Source organism: Aplidium turbinatum, chromosome 1 (assembly GCF_918807975.1).
Source record: "Aplidium turbinatum chromosome 1, kaAplTurb1.1, whole genome shotgun sequence".
NCBI classification, from domain to species: Eukaryota; Metazoa; Chordata; class Ascidiacea; order Aplousobranchia; family Polyclinidae; genus Aplidium; species Aplidium turbinatum.
The window spans coordinates 58,945,105-58,965,111 of NC_137472.1; the positions used below are offsets into that span (position 1 = coordinate 58,945,105).

A 20,007-nucleotide genomic window follows, 5' to 3' on the forward strand; every position below is an offset into this window, starting at 1 on the left:
GTATATTGGAATACGGGCCTTAGTATCCTATCCAATGTATCCATGTCCTACTTAATGAGCGTTAGCTGTTGCTGTGTTTTTGATTCATGATTATTCATGACTATTCATGATTCATGTCCCACTTGTGTTGTCGTCATTGAATTTTTATCCTCCAGGACGGAAAAACATCATTGAAGCACAGCACATAGTAGGCAATTTTTGCAGCACTCGCTTTGGAGTTGCCTGTAATACACTGTTTCCAGTGACTTAAATTAGTATGACTGGAATTTATTTTAACTACCCATTACTGGATGGAGGCAATCATTTTGACCTTTCTTGCACAAGAAAACAGCAACACAGTGGTTTCAGTAACTGAAATTAATGTAAACACTCTTTGGTGCGAAGACCAATGCGCTAAGCACAACACACCATGTTGCTGCCTGCTTAATGGAGGTTGTGTGAGCCCCTGCTGTGCTATTACTTATTGTGATGTCCTATTACTTCATAGATGGTTTTTGATAATATTGTGTCATGTGATTAATTTTGGTGAACTTGTGTCAGTTGCCACTTATGTTTGGTTGTTCACATCCTATGTTTCGCTATTCAATATTCATGCCAACTGCTTTTCTTAGGTTGTGCAAAAATGAAAAAAAGAATTTTTTGCTCAGATTATTATTTTGGCAGCATTTTTGAATTAAAGTGGGGTATGGCAATAACTTTGATACCCAACAACCCATGTCTATCTAAAGTGGTTTTTGAGTTATGGCGATTGAAGTAGGCAGAAATTTCGGAGTCGCGGTGGGGGGGGGTAAACGGGGGGCCATGAAATTAAAAATTATTTCCAGGTTATTTTTTTCCCAAATGAAACAGAACTAACTTAGGGACAGATCAAAATTAAAATAAAGGGAGCAAATGAAACACCCTAATATATATCATATATATTTATATTCTATTTTAACAAAGTTTTCAAATGCTAAACTTGCAATATGGATTCTATAACGCAAGTTTTTTCACAAAAGAATGTGCAAGAAATGCAAGAGTTGGAACACAAAACTCGCCGTGAAATAGAACTAAAAAAAGAGGAACTTCGTCAAATGGTGGGAGAAAGGTAATTAGAGTGTTGTGTAGTTTGTATGTCATACTGGTAGGTAGTTAAAATGAGCCTTATTTAATTGAAAAAAAGTAACTTTTATATCAGTCATCACTCATCACTGATTGTTAAAATAACAATTTCTGGAACAACTGGTTGAAAGGCAATCAGTCGAACAAAACTAATGTAAAAAGTAGTGATCAAGTATGTTGTGAAAAGGAGTGCTTTGCCTGCCTTGACCATAAGACTGAATTCTTACTCTAGATTACCCAGCAATTCCGTTTCGCTATCCATGCTGATACAGGCTTCACACTAATCTATTAGACTTTTTGAAAAACTAACTTTTCTTGGCAGCCAAGTGCAGCAAAAATGACAACAATAGATCTTGCTGCTATGCAAGTGCCAATAAACTCGGAATGGCCCGTTTCGGCGAGTCCGATTCGACGAGTCCGATTCGACTAGTCCGATTCGGCGAGTTCCCTATTCGGCGAGAGCCTTTTTCGGCGAGTGCCCTATTCGGCGAGTTTTTGAAATTTTTAAAAGGAAATTATCGGGTACCGTAGCCTAATTACAATTGCCGTTTTTACATAGTTTTAACATCGCTAAACGTTAAATCATGCAGAAAGGAATAAAAATAAAATGTTTGAACTATTAAATTAAAATTCGTCGTGTCAGTTCAGTTGTTTTTATTTTTGACCATCATATCAAAAACAATACACGTCGACATAGCAAAGGTGTAGAAAAAGGTAGAAGCGACAAAACGCGAACGTTAAAACGTGCTTGTGACCGAAGTAAGTTATTGAGTTGAAAGAAATTTGGCACGGTCGCAACACCTTCAGAAAAATTTAAGATATGAAGGGAAAATAAAACAAAGAAAATATTACAAAAAAAATCATGCTTATGTGTATAAGTTAGTACTTTTGAATAGTTAAAATGATTAGTTTGGTTCAACAAATGAGAACCCATTGTAGTAACAGAATGAAAAGGCTAACTAAATGTGTGGCCTATCGTTTTAACGTCGCTAAACGTTGAAATCCTGTAGAAAAGAGAACTTTGCTGACTAGGATACGCTGAAACTGAAAAACATTCACAGAAGCCCTACGATACGTTGCATTTTTAAGATAATGTATTCAGACGTTGAATCAATGTACAAATGAAATGTTATGCTAAATGGGTTCTTGGAACAATTCGAAGGGCTTCTGTGAATGTTTCTCAGCTTCAACGTATCCTAGTCAGCAACAGGGTTGTTGGTATTTTACCCGACCCAAAAAAACCCGGGTGGGTTTTTTTAATAAAACCCACTTAAAAAAACCCAAAAAAAACCATAAAAAAACCCAGAGCATAATATTTGTCCAGTTTTTATTGGAAAATTAAAAAAATTTACAAAAACACTACAAGGCACTTACAACAAACTTTAAATTAGGACATAAGGATGTGATTGTGAAGTAATTTCCAAGAATAAACTGAAAACGCAGTGGATATTGCACAGTACACAAAAATCAAGTAATGTCACTTTGTGTATACTACACTAAAACTCATTTATGCAAGAAGGCCTTGTAGTTCAACTGGTGAAAGTACTACTCTACTGTAGTCTGTATATATGATGTGAAATGCAATTTAGGCGGCTATTTACCAATTACAGATTCTGGATTCTAACGCATGGCTGTTTCAGAGCATTTGCCTAATTGGCCACGCAATCGCTCAATTGCTCATCCATTACTATATATATATAATATATATATAAATGATAAAAAATATTTAAACATGATGGCATAAATGCTCCTTGCCTTCAAATCTAAACAAATGATGCAATAATGTGATTTCTACCACAGTAGCATCAACTTGGTATAGAAATCAGTGGATGATGCAACATCCAACTTGATCTTGAAACTAATGGATGATGCAACATTCAAGCGACAACAGCCCTAGTGCATTATTTATTGAGTTATGCAAGCATGTACTGTGAGTGAAAGGCACTTCACTCGTAAAAAGTAGTTTTGAGGTGAAATAAGCATGAATCTACCTTTTTTTGCATCTTTTTTAAAAAAACCCAATAAAACCCAAAAAAACCCGGGTTTTTTTAAAAAAACCCAGGCGGGTTGGGCTTTTTTAAAAAAACCCGGGTTTTTCTCAACCCTGGTCAGCAAAGTTCTCTTTTCTACACGATTTCAACATTTAGCGACGTTAAAACGATGTAAAAACGGAAATTTTTGCTGGTTGGGATAACTGGGCTACGGTACCCGATAATTTCTTTTAAATCCAAGCTGTAGGCCACACATTTGTTGATCCAAACTAATCATTTTAACTATTCAAAAGTGCTAACTTACAGACATAAACATGATTTATTTTTTTTTTTTTTTGTAACATTTTCTTTGTTTTATTTTCCCTTCATATCTTAAATTTTTCTGAAGGTGTTGCGACCGTGCCAAATTTCTTTCCATAGGCGCCGACTTTTCAAAAAACCTTGGGGGGCGAGAAAGGTGATAACGTCATAACCATAGCGCTATTTACTCAATTAAAATAGTCTTTGATTAAGCTTAGTGTCGTGTTTATATTAACACCTAGGTCGCAAACCGAATTTATTAGAAGCGCTGCTTGAAAGGATTAGGTTTACGCTTGCAGTACGCCTACGTCTAGTAAAAATTTTGATATTGTTAGCTCATAATTGGAACTGTTGGAAAACAAGCCGATTCATTTCCTTTTCGTGCGAGTGAACAACAACGATCAAAACAGTGAAGTTATCGAAATAAAACGCAAAAAATCATGATCTCAAGCAGAGTGAAAACCCGGTATCAGTTTTATTAACCTCGTTTCGCTAATTACTTACTTTCAAAGCGTTGACAACGGCGAAGTGTTTTCTTTTCTGTTTTTTATCGAAAGTCTTTATAGTCTTTTATTGAATACAGTAGGCTATACTCGAGTAAAGGTCGAGATGTTCGCAATTGATTTTCACCTCAAAAAGACAAGTTCAACTAACACGGGACAAGCTGTTGTCTCCAGCTCAGCAATTTTCAAAATGAACGCACTAAAAATCATTGTCGACGTAGATTACGGATTGTGAAATCGCGTCGGCTTAAGTGAAAGTTTTGAATACGTTTATTTGCAGTGATTCAAACTTAATTTTCAAATTCAATGATTTCTTGTCAATTCTAAACTTTATGCACTTGTTGAGCAATATGCAAAGCTCACGAGACAAAACAGAAAGAGGAGATCATTATTTTATTTTTGCGTGTAGGATATAATCGTTCTTATTATTACGTAACATTCCATGATCGTTAAAGTCGATGTCAAACCTTAGCGGTCGCATAAAACAATGATGTCAGGTTAGCTAGGTGATAATAGCGGTAAGAGACGTCGTTAATGCAGGCAATATCTGCGACCAAGACCATTAAACACCTTTTCTTTTTTCGGTTTTCAATTTAATTCTCACACATTGCAAAAACAATGCGTTCTGTTGAATCACAATTGATCTCACAGCGGGAAGACCTCGTTGAAAATAGCGCGTCTAATTTAGCTGGTTTACTTAATATTGCAGTGAATAGTTACGTGACTATTCCAGCAGTACTCTACCATCTACTTTGAAATTTCCATACCGTATGAGATAGCCATGCGATCAGCTGCTGTTTTGCGGGCAAGAGCAACGTAGGCTTTTCTTGCTTTCGGCATTCTTTAAGTCCGTTTAAATTATCTAAATCTCCTTCGCGAAGTGTTTTATATTTGAAACACCACTTGTCATCACCATTTTTGTTGCCCCTCAACCATAAATTTACGGGGGGCGCCGGCCCCCCCTGAAGTCGGCGCGTATGTTTCTTTCAACTCAATAACTTACTTCGGTCACAAGCACGTTTTAACGTTCGCATTTTGTCGCTTCTACCTTTTTTACACCTTTGCTATGTTGACGTGTATTGTTTTTCATATGATGGTCAGAAATAAAAACAACTGAACTGACATGACGAATTTTAATTTAATAGTTCAAACATTTTATTTTTATTCCTTTCTGCACAATTTCAACGTTTAGCGACGTTAAAACTATGTAAAAACGGCAATTATAATTAGGCTACGGTATCCGATAATTTCCTTTCAAAAATTTCAAAAACTCGCCGAATAGGGCACTCGCCGAAAAAGGCTCTCGCCGAATAGGGAACTCGCCGAATCGGACTAGTCGAATCGGACTCGCCGAATCGGACTCGCCGAATAGTAGCAGACCCCAATAAACTAGTATGGTAGCCGATGCTGATGGTAGATGAAACATTTGGGAAATCTCTCTTGTATTCACAGTGTTTATGAATTTATAGGCATGCAGGAGCGGAAATTGCATCATATAAAAAAGTAGACTGGCCTGGAATGAGATACAATTATTATTGAAATGCAACTTTAATTTGTATTAAATATATAGTTATTTAGTCATTAAATTGCCACTACAATTAAATGTTTATTGGTAGCCTTACCTGTATTTCTAAAAGCAGTGCTGCCAGAGTGCCAGACCTTATTAGATATTTGTTTTAAAATTCGTTATTATTATTACAAAACTGCTTCATTTATGTGGCTTAATTTATTATACATACAAATTGTTGCAATTACAGTATAATCTTTCTCCTTAATTTGCTTTTAAATATTTTTTTTAAACTATTTTCACTAAGTCTACCTTCTGTGAAATTATAAATGCATTTAAGTCACCAAATTTTTTATTTCGTTTTTAATTTTTGTGAAATATTGATAACTTTCAAGGTTTCAACTATAATGTATTAATCAAACCTTGTCTAAAAAATAAATGATGCGTATGTATATAGTTGATTTTACTTAGTTGTGTCTCACGTTGGATTTAATTTTTTTCCCTGAATTCGTTTGGTCACACTAAGCCGGTTTCCTGAACTTTTAACTTTGCTGAGTCTTTATTTGTGACATCATAATTTTGTTAAACTTTCAAGGTGAAAAGTTATGGAAACTTGTGTGTAGTTCTGTAAAGTTTAAATCGCCCTTGTTGCAAGTGTTCATTGTACAGTAATTTTCGGCCTACTTTTTCTTTTTTTGAAAAGAGGGATTGGGCTTGTTATGTTTAACTTCAGCTGGTGGTTAAAATCGCCCTTGTTGCACTGGCAAGTGTTCATTGTAATTGTAGCCTATTTTTGTAGTATTTTCACATAATTTTTTTTAATCTTTTTCATCTCTTTTCTAGGTTTGGTGGCTGTGCAAATTAAAAACAGTGACATCCAAACACTGTTTTTGCATATTTTAAACTTTGTAGTTTTGCCATCTTTTCCCTTTGTTGGTGCCAAATTCGTGTGTTTACTTTGCCGTTCTCTACATGTTCGCGCCAGCAATGAAAAATAAGGATGTGCCGATTAATCGGCATCGGAATCGGCAGGTATCGGCAATTTTTGAAGAATCGGAATCGGCATCGGAAAAAATTGCCGATTCTTTATCAAAGTTTCCTAATCAAAAGTAGCGCGAGCGCGTGGAAATACCGATCAAAGAACGGCTTCTTTGAACAACCGCATCAGCCTCAACTAGCATTCGGAGAGCGGTAGTCTAAATTATGATGATTGTCCGCCATTTTGTAAACTCTTGTTTAGTAGGCACGAGATCAAAATACTCTCTTTCTTTGAAATGACGAAAAACGTTCAAAGAGAAAATCAGACCAGATAAAATATAAAAGTTGAATGATTACACAACGGTTAGAAGTTAAAGGAGAAATAGATTATTACGTAATAGTTAATAGCTTGCAGTATGCGAGGCGCTAAAAGCAAGAAGAGAAAAAGCGAGGGGGTATAAACTGCTAAGAAAATGAGAGCAACTGTCTGAAAGATTCAAAACGCTTTAGAAAAAAACAAAGGGCGTCAATGGAAAACAACGTGTGAAGTTGCAAGTTATATCTTTTCAGACGCTGAATTGCAGTGAATTAATCTTGTCACTTAGTAAACACGTGAAAAAAGATTACCTCGTTTGCGCAATAATCACTCGATTGTTTGTTCAACCCATGAAACGGACTATGTTACGGCCAAATGCTGTCCCAGCTCTAGTCGGCATTCGGCAAAATTAGGGAGTTTTCTTTGATCTGTAGAATATACCTTAATGCAGACATTTTTAGCGCAGCAAAAAGAGAAATGACATCGTGTACAGTTAGAAGTTGTCATTGTTTTTAAACATTGTAGACGTCAATTTCTTATGTTCTTGTGCGATTATTTTCTCCTGTATCAATCACCTGCTTTAAGTTATGTAACGGAAATGAAATCTTAATTTATTTCGTCATCCCCGCACTGGTTACATAAATCCATCATTGTTAAAAATTGCAAATAAATTGCTTTCGTCACCACCATCGTCGATCGAAAGAGAACGAATTTTTAGCACAGGTGGCAACATTTTTACGCCTCAACAGACCAGATTTACTGCAGCAACTGGAGAAAAGTTGATGTTATTGCATTTTAATTTACGTGCCTTTAACTTTGAATATTAAAAAGCGGAAATGTTCTTTGTAATTATTGTTTAATCGTTGTAAAATTCGTAGTCACTGAAAGTTGCTTAATGTTAATTTACTAAGCAGAGAGAAGTAAATTCCAAGTATAGGCCTATTACGCTTAATGCGTTCAACAAACAATCATGTGATTGCGCAAACGTAATCAAACCAGCTACCCGGTAATCTTCACGTGTTTGCTAAGCAACAAGATTGTCTGCAACTCTACGTTCGAAAACAATAGTAATTTCTTCACAAGATGTTTTTCTTTTTTCGTCTATTGATGCACCTTGAATGCAAGGCTGGTGTGTTACTTTTTTAAAGGTTTTTGTATATTCAATACCGCTGCGTTCATTTTCTTTTACACTCTGGTCTTTTTTTCTTCGTGCTTCTGGCACCTTCTTGAATTCTGCGAGAAAAATACTGCAAACCGCACAAGATAATATTTTGCACACTGCGTTAAGCTACGTTTATTTTGCACTCTGTGAGCGATGGCGATTTTTCTCTTTTGACTGATTTCTGCGACAAATAAAACGCGTGTCTATCAACACTTTGTAGCGCGCAAGAAGTAAAGAACTACGGTACCGTAAAAAATCACGCTGTCTGGAGCAGGCGACAAAGTGAACGCTTTAAGACACTTCAAAGGCAGCAACTTGTAACAAAATCGCAACCACTTATAAAGCGCCAACTAAAAGCAGCTTTAATCATTTAACCCAGTGGTTCCCAACCGGGGAGGAATTCCTCCCTAGGGAGGAATTTCATGAGTTCAGGGGAGGAATTTCAGTTTTTTGCCGTTCGTGTGCAAGAGCTACATTTAATAAGTTAATAGCTGTTTATTTGCTAATAAATTTCATACAAATATTACCCTAAAAGTGTTTCCAGAAAGCGCTATAATCCATTATTTTAGTGTAATTTTGCAAAAATTTTCCGGGGGAGCATGCCCCCGGGCCCCCCTAGAATACGCGTGCCTTCGGCACGCTCTAACCTCCCACCAGTTTTATTGCTTCCCTTGCTCAACCGACCAGGGTACGCCACTGCACATGAGGTAGCGATGTCTTTAATCAAACACTTTGTTGTTCTCTTCGATCCATCAAATATTTGGCCCCCCCAAAAAAACATTTCTGGCTACGCCACTGGCCAACACGCCACTAAAAAACCTTCACATACCTTGGGTTCCGCTTGCGCAGAATGAGGATGATCGACACGATGGTTTTGATAAGCCAAACCAAAAACTGGCATATCTGGTAATTTTTATAGACCGCCGGCTGTGCGGTCCCTGATCCCGTTTTTACTTCCGATCGGAATGAGGAAAGAGTCTTAGAACCCTAACATAATGGTGTCTATTACAATCTGGGGGAATTCTAGAGAAACCATTTTAGTTAAAATTCTAGGGTTTCTAAAATTTAGGACTCCCTTTTTTGTTTTTAGTAATATGGGGAGGAATGAATAGTTCCAAAATAGGCAAAGGGAGGAACGCAACAAAAAAGGTTGGGAACCAAAGAATCGGAATCGGCATCGGAATCGGCAAATATTTAAGAATCGGCATCGGCAAAAATTCTGTAATCGGCACATCCCTAATGAAAAATATATTGAATTGAATTATATTGATTGTAATGCCACTGTGGGTTCATTAACAATCAAATTCTGTTGTATATTTCTTAGGTATCGTGATCTAATTGAAGCAGCAGACACGATTGGAGAAATGAAAGTTTGCTCCACACTCGTTAAAGATTCCATAACTGACCTACAACAGTTCTGTTCAACGAAGTCTCTTATTAAAGGACGGAGAATGTCATTACTCAAGAAGCAAAAAGCATCCAAAGATATAAATCGGTGCTGAGTTTAATTCTCATTTTTTTAAACGTGAAAACAGCTTTAAGTTTAAGGGTGTGATTCATGCATGTAATTTCTGTAATTGAACAAATAGGTATTAAAATGTGTATCAGCTCATATTTGTTTGCCTTTAGTGAACTTTATACTTTTGACTCCCAAGAAGATAAACTGAACGTAACATATATATAGGAGACTTGACTCTCTGTGTTTTTAAATATTTTTACAAGCTTTTATCTCAATGCTAAAAAGTGTGGCATTGGAGTTTTGAATGATATTCTGGCATATATATATGTACAATATTAAAGACAAATAAAATTAATTTGCGTTCTTCTGGTGACTATTTACTAGGTTACCTCGTGATGTTAAAGATGATAACTAGCTTTTTTTCCGACGTTTCGTCAGTCAGCACGACTGACTTTATCAAGGTGGCTAAAACAGGTTAATACAACCTGTTCAGCAACGATGGCACAACACAAAAACATACTGATAAAATGAGTAAAGTAAAGCAGCAAGAATCAGAATTAAAACACGCAACAAGATACCTAGAGGTTAAACTAAATGCAGTGAATGCCTAAAACCAGTAGGCTACTTCCCGCAGCGTAAATTTATCTATCTATTGGGCCACTGTCAAGAAACGTTGAAAAGACATCAGACAAGACAGAAAGCAATGGGATTAGCAATAACAATGGTAGAGAAGACGCACTGAGAATGGAAAAGGTGAAGCTAAAGTTAAAGTAATTTGTTGTACACAGAGGGGAAATTCTGACCATCTTTTTGGTTAAAGGTAGAGAAGAGAAGAGGTAGAGAATGGTAGAGAAGAAGGTAGTAAATGGTAGAGAAGACTCAGTGCGTCTTCTCTACCATTGTTATTGCTAATCCCATTGCTTTCTGTCTTGTCTGATGTCTTTTCAACGTTTCTTGACAGTGGCCCAATAGATAGATAAATTTACGCTGCGGGAAGTAGCCTACTGGTTTTAGGCATTCACTGCATTTAGTTTAACCTCTAGGTATCTTGTTGCGTGTTTTAATTTTGATTCTTGCTGCTTTACTTTACTCATTTTATCAGTATGTTTTTGTGTTGTGCCATCGTTGCTGAACAGGTTGTACTAACCTGTTTTAGCCACCTTGATAAAGTCAGTCGTGCTGACTGACGAAACGTAGGAAAAAAAGCTAGTTATCATCTTTAACATCACGAGGTAACCTAGTAAATAGTCACCAGAAGAACGCAAATTAATTTTATTACCAAATGCCTGGTGAACAGTCTCTCTCTGTTTTTATTAAAGACAAATATAGTTATTATATACTATCTGAAGCCTTTACAAATTGTTTCACCTGACAAATCATCAGAAGGTCTTATTCAAATAGAATCTTCTATTTGAATAAACATATATAGCCTATGCTCTAAATCAAATGTAGTTACAGTCAACCCCGCTTAATCGGACCACATCGGGACCAAGCCAAATTGGTCCGATTAAGCGGGTGGTCCCATTAAACGGGGAGAACGAATTTCGTTATTTTTTTCATCGTTTTTGAAAATAGTTTAAGCATTTTACAATTGCGGCTATAAACACAACCAAAACACCATCAACAATCAAAATACAGTACTGTACAGTAGTCACTGGAAAAATGCATCAAGGGTCGTCTGTCTTTTGGCTTTATCAGCAATTTTTCTGAATTCTGATTAGATGACAATTGACCTTATGACGTGACAACAAGCGTTTGTTTATCTGTAGCCTACTTCACTTTAAAATGGCTTAGCGAGAACGTAGCACGTTGCCCATCAACAACTCTTGACTCGTCACCTCGCAGAAAAATGTACAAAAAGTAAAAAACGTTAACCATAAAGGCCTATTTTAGGGCGGAGGGTGGTCCGTTTAAGCGGGGTGGTGGTCCGTTTAAGTCCATTTGATTTTTACAGGTTATAAATCTCATTTAATTTTTACAGGTTTAAAAACAATTTTTATTCATTCTGTGCAGATTACTACAGGTTGCGCCGATCATAACAAGCATTTTGCTTCTTTGTGATGTCATAGATGTTGCCATCGTGTTGCTTGGTTTCCATTGGGACAAATTGATTGAAACTTTATCGTGGCGGATGGAGGCTGTCCTTAGTAATTCTGGAGTTTTTTTTCTGCAGATTGGATTACGGTTATAATATTTAATATCTTTTCAGGAATGCAGGTTTAGAGGTTTTTTTTGCAGATTACATTACAGTTGTAATATTTACTATCTTCTCAGGAAGTACAGGTTTAGAGATTTTTTTTGGCAGATTAAATTACAGTTGTAATATTTAATATCTTTTCAGAATTATCGATTCTTTACTGTTTACATGTTTTTTCAGACCTTCTGATGATCCGTTAGGTGAAACAATTTGTAAAGGCTTCAGATAGTAATAACTACATTTGATTTAATTCGCTCTGCTTTGCCTTTTTGCTTGGCATTGAGCACTTTTTGTAGTATTAATAGTTTTCATTGTTTTAGTCTATGCTCTATATATTTATTTAAATATATCTTCTATATGATGGTGAATCTTGAAAAAACAAAAGTGATGGTGAGTGGAGCAGAAGGAACAGTTGTTGAGAGCAAAGTAGATCCCTGTGGAATATGTGGCAAGAGAGTGATGAGAAATTCAATGCAATGCAAGGAATGTGGAAAGTGGGTACATGCAAGATGTGCTAATGTCAAGAGAGCCGCAACAAGATTGGCGAAGTGTTTTGTTTGTGGGAAATGCAGTAAAGGAAGGAATGAAGTGGAAGGCCATGATGATGAGTTCTGCCATGGCATCGAAACAGTGACAGACTTCTGTTATCTGGGTGATCGGATAAATGGAAGTGGTGGATGTGAAGCAGCGGTGACAACAAGGGCAAGATTGGGCTGGGCAAAGTTCAGGGAATGTGGGGAAATGTTGTATGGCAGAAAATTCTCACTAAGGATGAAAGGGAAAGTATATCGGAGCTGTGTGCGGCCTGCAATGCTATATGGTAGCGAGACATGGATATTGAGAGAGAGTGAACTGGCAATCCTGAGAAGAACGGAAAGGTCAATGGTGAGAGCAATGTGTGGGGTGAAAACGAGAAGGGAAAAAAGGACTGAAGAATTGTTGGATATGCTAGAGATGAGAGAGACCATAGACCAACTGGCAAGGGCAAATGGAGTAAGATGGTATGGACATGTGATAAGGAGGGAGGAAGGAAGTTTTCTTAGAAAGGCACTAGATCTAAAGGTGGATGGGAAGAGGAAACGCGGTCGTCCAAGAAGAACGTGGAAACAACAAGTGAAGGATGAATTTAAAAAAGTCGGACTGAAGGAGGAAGATGCAAGGGACAGGGTGAAATGGAGAAAAGGGATTAAAACAATTGCTGCGCGGAAACAATCGGCCACCCCCACTAGTGGGGAACAAACCGACGATGGATTATGATGATGATGATGATATGAATAATATATATTCTATTTGAATAAGACCTTCTGATGATCCATTAGGTGAAACAATTTGTAAAGGCTTCAGATAGTATATAATAACTATATATACATATTTGATTTAATTCCCTCTGCTTTGTCTTTTTGCTTAGCATTGAGCACTTTTTGTATATAGTATTATAATAATAGTTTTCATTGTTTTTCAATATTAAGGACATATATATATTTCATGTTGAACTTGTTCAACAGTTTACCACTTTGTGATGCTCAAAATATCTGGTTGTGTCATGCTAATTTTCGAAGCTGTTAAAAGCTGTAGCAATAATTTCAGAAACTTGCCTTGTAATGATAATTGAGTTCGAACTGGATACAAAAAGATCAAAGTCATTTTAATTTCTGTTTAAGCTGCATGTGGATGTTGTGTTAAGCATCTGTTTTTGAAAGCTTACCAAAATTCCTAGGTAAAAGAAAGTTGTTTTGTTACTAACTTGACAACATTCGGTATATACTGTATTAAGTGTATTATACTTGTTTAGAAAAAAGAAATATGCTTTTTTGATCTGGCATCATTGAATTGTCACTTCCGTAGCAACTAACAGCTTTTGGGTGTGATCCATAGGTATATGGAGATTGCTGCTGAAGCAAAGGTGCTGATGGAGATGCCGGAAAAGATCTGGTCTTATGTTGAGGCAGGACAAATGATCACTGCTTCTTTTCTTTATCTACAGGTATGTGTAGACAAATTACTTAAGCTTCTTTGTGCATAAAATGGTAATATACTGTATTGCGTAAACACATTATTGAATTTATTCCTAGTTGAATGGAGGCCCCATATAAAATTTATTGTAACAACAGTTATCTGTATGCAACCAGCCTACGTTCACCAGAAGAATGTGTAATATTAGATGATCTATATAATTATACAATTATACACACGATCTCGTTCCATTGTGTGAGCTTGTTATGTGTACATCGAAAACGTTTGGTAACAGCTGCGAATCATATGTATGCATAAATACATGTATGGAAAAGTTATGCGTTTAAGTGAATTACCAATTGGCAAAGCACAGTTAAGAACACAAAATTTGCAACATATATATACTTTATATCTGTAAACATATCTAGTTAACTCTGTTTGTATTTATTTGTTTACTTTTACAGTAAGCCTTTCTATTTCACATTGATTTATCATTTTATATTATACTATTGATAAACATTAATTAAAATGCAATGGCTATACGCTGTCTTGTAATCAGTTTACACAAAATAATTTCTTGCCGTTTGCAGAGTCTTCAAGTATTGAAAAACCTCTCGCTAGATGGCACAACGTCTTACAGCCCTGTGTTATTATGGTTTCCAATGCTTGGGCAACAGGCACAGGCTGTTGGCAATCTAAGGACAGCTATTTTGAAAGAATGTCGTAACAGGCTGCATGATCATCTTCTACACACGGATTTGCTTGCTGAAGCATTGTGCTCAATTGTAATTCTTGAGAAAATTTCAGTTTCTGAAACGCTACGAGCATTGCTGAAGGGACGACTCGCTGTTCTGCGAGCAACTCTTGCCGGTGAATCGTTTGGAGTAGAATCTCAAAAACCAGTTGGCGCCAAGGCTCAAATATGTAACAGTGCAACGATTATAAAGCAGACAGTTGTGCAAGTGCATGACTTGTTCTGCCTTGAAAATGGTGGACTGCTTGCCAAGTTATTGAACCAATGTAGTTGTCAATCATCTCAGAACTTAACCAGCAGCTTCCACAACCACAGTGACCCGTCAAAGATTTGGACCAAACATCTTCCCAGCCACACCACGTCAAGTCTTGTCAGTATCCACCCTGAGAAGGTTCTGCTGTCTTCTGAAGTGGTTCAAAGTTGCTGTTTGACTTGGTTTTCTGACTGTGAAAGAGAAATTAAACAGGGAGTCGAAAAATTGTTAAAATTTACTGCAACAGCAAAGGACCTTGCCAGCATTCGTGCGTCTTTGTTACAAGCACTTGCTGACGACACCGCCAGGGTAGATGAGTCCATTGAAGTGCCAGATAAATGGAGTAACTTTGAAATGGATTCTGCCCCTAAAGCAGCTAATAAATGGCTTGCAACATGTAAAGTTGTTTTCAATAGAGAAATCCAGTTATGGAAAGAGTTAATTCAAAACTTATTCATTAAAAAAGTTAATTCTATTGTTAAAGAAACGTTTAGTGAGCTCCTGACTAAAAGCAAGACAATCTTCTCCCAACCATCGGACACTCCGTCTCAAGTTGAAGACATCTGCTCCTACATATGGCAGGAACACGATGAAGATATTTCTGCAAACATGACTTGGGTCCAGTGGCAGACCAGGAAACAGAGAGACTTGGGCAGTCAAGGAGGTTTGTCATTGAAAGCTGCTACAGTAACACCCGACATACAGGAAGCTTGTAGGGAGATAAACGAGACAATGACTGATCTTTTATCCGATCTGGATCACTATGTTTGCAATGCAGCTGCGGAAAGTACTGTAAGCAATATGCGTCACCCTACAGCAAAAGAACCACACAGGCCTCAGGTAGACACGCCTAAAAACAAAATTGTCCTGGAGCACTTGAAGTCCTCGTGCCATGACTTTCTTCGTAAGCTTATAACTCACATTGAAGATTTAAAATTTACCTTATCTTCCCATATAGAAGATCCAACGAGAAAGCAAGTATTGGTGGATCATATTTTGCGCTTGTCTCTGCTGTGCAAAAACTTTTTTGAACTTTGCCATTCTTTCAAACAATGCTGCTGCCCACTCGACACATCCATCGTTCAAAGTTCTCTCCGAAGACAACCTAGCGGTAGTGCGAGCAAGTCGAAAAGCGACACTACGAGAGATGCTGACATTGTTGCTTGGACTGCAATTGTGCAAGATATGACCAAAGAAAGTCGAAACTTTATGACCTTATGGTGTAAATCTGTTCTAAACGATGCATTGGAGAATTACAAAAACGCTTTGCTGGCATCAGCTTTGGATGGGAATTTATTGGACAGCGTTGCATTGTGGGACTCTATAACAGTTGAAGAGGAAAGTGAATCGGGTGATAAGGTAACTTCCCTGATCAAGATCCCGTTGTCAACGACTTCTTTCACACAAGAGTTCATGCACAGACTTTGCTCTGAAGTAAATCGTGTTGGTGGCTACTCTACAAGTAGATGTATTCTGCGCACTTTGTCTATGGGGTGCTTGAACGGGTTTTACGAAGCGTTTTCTGTGGCTCGCCGAACCTTGTCTAGTGGAGACACCAATCTACATGGACAGAGTCGGTCCACAAATGAAGCAGCAACTCCGTCGCAGTCATGGGCTTTGCAGTGTTTGTTTGACTTGAGGTATGCTCACAGTTTGCTTCATCATGCTTCTTCAATCAGCAATGACGAGGAAGAAGAAGATAAAGATGATCTTCCTCTATATACTTTCACTGAGCTTGTGGATTGGCTTGAAGGATATATTGATCCTTTTGATCTTGATGTCTTCTCTCCTCATATTTCCCGCAACATTCAGCGGCATATAGCGCGCACCTGTGTCCTCCTCGGCATATTAACTTCCCCGGAAAAAATTACTTCCTCCTCTGGTGAGAAGCTGGTGTCCACCACGAAGGACTCTCATAACGTACTCCCACTTATACCGGATTGCGGAAGGTACAGTAAAGTTGTAATTCTCAAAAACAGTTTTGACGTTACGGTCAGTCGTTTTGCTACGTTGTCTTGTAATAACTTGATGGTAGTTGCATCCCAAATTGAGCTCCACGCTTTCAAAAGATCGTTATCGTAAGATGATGAATGTTGTTTGTCTACTTTTTGAATCATAGCTTAATTATAAAACTTTTTGAGAGTCTTTGTCCAGTTTTGATAATGTTTTGTGATGTTGATATTTTTGGCAGGTTTTCATACCTTCCCGTGAGCGGAAGAACAACTAACAGCCGATCACGTCTCGCTAGTTCCATCTCTCGGCAGCTTCCTCTTGCTAGCTCTCTTCGTGATCTTGCTCATTCCTCCGCTGATAATGAAGATGAAAAGAACCGACAAAATAAACTCACTTCATCTATTTACTCTAAACTTGGAGCTTTAAGCTCCTCCTGGCTATCTATGTCCTCATCATATACGGAGGACTGAAACTTGATGGCTGATATGTAACTGTGTGATATGTAACCGAAAGAGTCACGTCCAGATTACTTTTTCCTTGTTCAGTTGACCCAGTTCCATATGTAGTTGTGTGACCACTAAGTAAGGAAGCTTTGAATACTGAAAAGTTTGGGTGTTCATCAAGACAATTATCGTTTCTTGCACTAGTTGCTACGTTCATCTGATGAAATTGAAAGTAAAATTAACAACAAACAAGATGGTTTATTGCTTCACTGACGTTTCGCGCACCATGACAATGCGCATCCTCAGAGCGAATAACATACAAAATAAAATTTCACCAGGTTATATACTGCAGTGCGATTGAAGGCAAGAAAAAATAAAACACGCAATTTTTAAAATATTGCGTGTTTTATTTTTTCTTGCCTTCAATCGCACTGCAGTATATAACCTGGTGAAATTTTATTTTGTATGTTATTCGCTCTGAGGATGCGCATTGTCATGGTGCGCGAAACGTCAAGGAAGCTTTTATGCACTGTACCAAACTATTTACAATAGATTTCAACAGTATTCCATGTCACATTAGACAGGTGAGTGAGTATGTTATACCCGTTCTAAGGTTGCTCTTTAAAACACTTGTCTTGATAGTTGACATGATTTTCTTTGGTCATGACAATGACAGGCTACTGGCTGCAAAACCGATTCGTTCTTTCTACATTTTCAAGTTGTACTTTACAATCACCGAAAGAAGCACAAAAACTTTAAGAAAATGTCGCACGCGGTATTAGCTTTTTGATTTCACGTTCGTTGATGCCATGTTAAGATTCTGATTTGGAAATATATTAGCTACAGGCTACTTGTACTTGTACGTAGTTGTGATGAAAAGGTGTTGATTTTGTCTTTGTATTAGTTTCAACATATAAAACCAACGTGGTGATATATTTATTGCGCGTATTTTGTTAGGCACACCCTAATCACAAATTTTGCTTTATAATATCGTAACTATGTTGTTGAGTAAAGGGCTTAAAATTGCATAACTAACAAAGAATTACAATTATTGTACATAGGAAACGTATGGTGCATTATAAACTGGCTTCTTCTTCTCTCGTGTTGTCGCTATATGTCAGGGCATCCGTTGGTTAGCCACTGCCTGGTGTCGTCATCGATGGAAATTAGGCCTTCCATACCATGGGGTGGTCTGTATAGCCGGCAATCCTTGATAATGTGGGCTGCCGTCTGCATTTCGCCACACTCACAAGCAGCACTCTCTGCCAAGCCCCAGCGCAACATGTCTGCACCATAGCGTCCAACACCAGTGAGCAAACGGTTACGCCTTGATGAGGCAAGTCTAGAGAGGCCATGTCCCAGCTGGTTTTCGGACGGGGATCTGAATACTTGGCGAAGTGGGGACGTGCTGCTTGACCATTGTTCACACCACGCCGCGTGGCACCACTGTTTGCTAGGGCTTCCACCAGAGGCTGCCAGAAGGTCTTGTGCAGCGCGTACAAATGGCTTTACAATAAACTGGCTGATTATATTATTAATAGATTGTTATTGGTTATTTTTGGTTTACTCGCCTATTGTTCCTTATTATTCTTGTTCCGTTGGGTGGTGATCTTGCGCGATTTAAGAATGTCACTTGAACCGCTAATGTATCAAGTTCGAGTAGCAGCATGTTGTTGCTTCTTAGTGCTCCATTAGATAGCGACTTTGCGTGTTATCATTGTAGGCTTTCACTTGGACTAGTCCACTAACTTAAACTAAAGGCTCGAGCAAAGCTATTCTTTCATCAAAATCTAACAATTTGACCCCATAATAAAAGCTACGTTTTGACCCTATTAGTAGGGGTGGCCATTTTTTTTCTTTGCGGCGATTAGCTTTACTTCTATTCATTTCGTTCTGTTCTTGGCATCTTTTGCTTCATTCTTCACCTGTTCTTTCTATGTTTTGTTTGATGGTCCCCGTTTCCTTTTCCCATCTTAAAGTCATTGCCTTTCGAAGAAAACTACCTTCATCTCTTAGGACATGCCTATACCATCTTACTCCATTTGCCCTTTCAAGTTAATCTATCGTTCCCTCCATTTCTGACGTATCCATCAATTTTTTTCTTCCTCGTAGCCTATTTATGCCATACGGTATATTGCTCTTACTATTGTCCTTTCCGTTCTTCTCCGAGTTGCCAGTTCACTCTGGACCGAGGGTGTATTTATTTATCACTCCAGATTCAAGACGTTCCCGGATTATGCTGGAAGGCTACTAGAGAGCAACCAGTCTTTGGTTTCATCATGTAAGACACGCAGACCTTGGATGACGAAACTCCACTCCGTTACAATCGTTGATGATGTACCTAGTCTGCGGACTGTTCGTCAGCACTACATTCACAAGTAGAGGAAGCTGCCATTGGTGCATTGTTTGGTGGAAAAGCCCGATGCCTGTACAAAGTCGACGATGAACGAATGGAATTTGATGATAGCCTACTTGACTTCCTTTTATGTTCCACCCTATTAACTGCAGAGATGTTTTGTTAAGCAGCTGGCTTGAATAGGTGTCTTGATTTCAGTCGACTGGAGTGCTCGTTTGGGGGAGCAGAGACCTTGGAGTGAAGATGGTGGTTTGGCTCTAATGCCCATCGACGGAGACTTAAAGTGGCTTCTTCGCGACGGTTAACGCTAGAACATGACCATAGAATCGACAAGGAATAAAGAGAAGCATGGGCTGTAAGGAAAAAAGCAGGGGCGCGGAACGATTTTTGACTGGGGGGCAGGATTGTGAAAAAGCGCACTTTTTTTAAAGTTTTAAGATAAGATATAGGCCCTACCAATAATACTGGGCAGTTCGTTAATCGTTTTTCCCCCTATGAGCCATATAAATCAAATAGTGAGACATGAAGATAAATGAATGAAATTTATTGAAATACCGGTAGCTTGAACAAGAAGAAACGAAAGATAAATTTCACGTTCATAGCGTCACAATCTGCTGCATACCGGTAGTATAAAATGTGTTCATCGGATATTTGGTAGGCTAGGCCTATACTGTATATAAATAAATATCAAACCAATCCAAAGTAGCCTACATTTTACGCGCGTCGGTTGCTCGAATGAGCTCATTTGCAACAGCTTCTAAGTGGCGCGGGAACTATTTTT

At 37.9% G+C, this 20,007-nt stretch overlaps 1 protein-coding gene across 1 annotated transcript; it reads left to right on the forward strand.

Annotated features, from left to right (window-relative positions):
- Nucleotides 1-965: 965 nt before the first annotated feature.
- LOC145784063 (conserved oligomeric Golgi complex subunit 1-like) lies at nt 966-17,248 on the forward strand. The gene is made up of 5 exons (XM_082595820.1): nt 966-1,087; nt 9,183-9,353; nt 13,390-13,498; nt 14,058-16,423; nt 16,666-17,248. The coding sequence occupies exons 1-5, from the start codon at nt 966-968 to the stop codon at nt 16,895-16,897; spliced, it is 3,000 nt and encodes a 999-aa protein (XP_082451946.1). The 3' UTR covers nt 16,898-17,248.
- Nucleotides 17,249-20,007: the final 2,759 nt, after the last annotated feature.

Bases quoted from the DNA above. Each gene is read 5' to 3' on its own strand.
- LOC145784063 (XM_082595820.1), top strand. From the start codon at position 966: ATGGATTCTATAACGCAAGTTTTTTCACAAAAGAATGTGCAAGAAATG. The intron at 1,088-9,182 runs GTAATTAGAGTG...TATATTTCTTAG, and splicing joins CGTCAAATGGTGGGAGAAAG to GTATCGTGATCTAATTGAAG. The intron at 9,354-13,389 runs GTGCTGAGTTTA...TGTGATCCATAG, and splicing joins GCATCCAAAGATATAAATCG to GTATATGGAGATTGCTGCTG.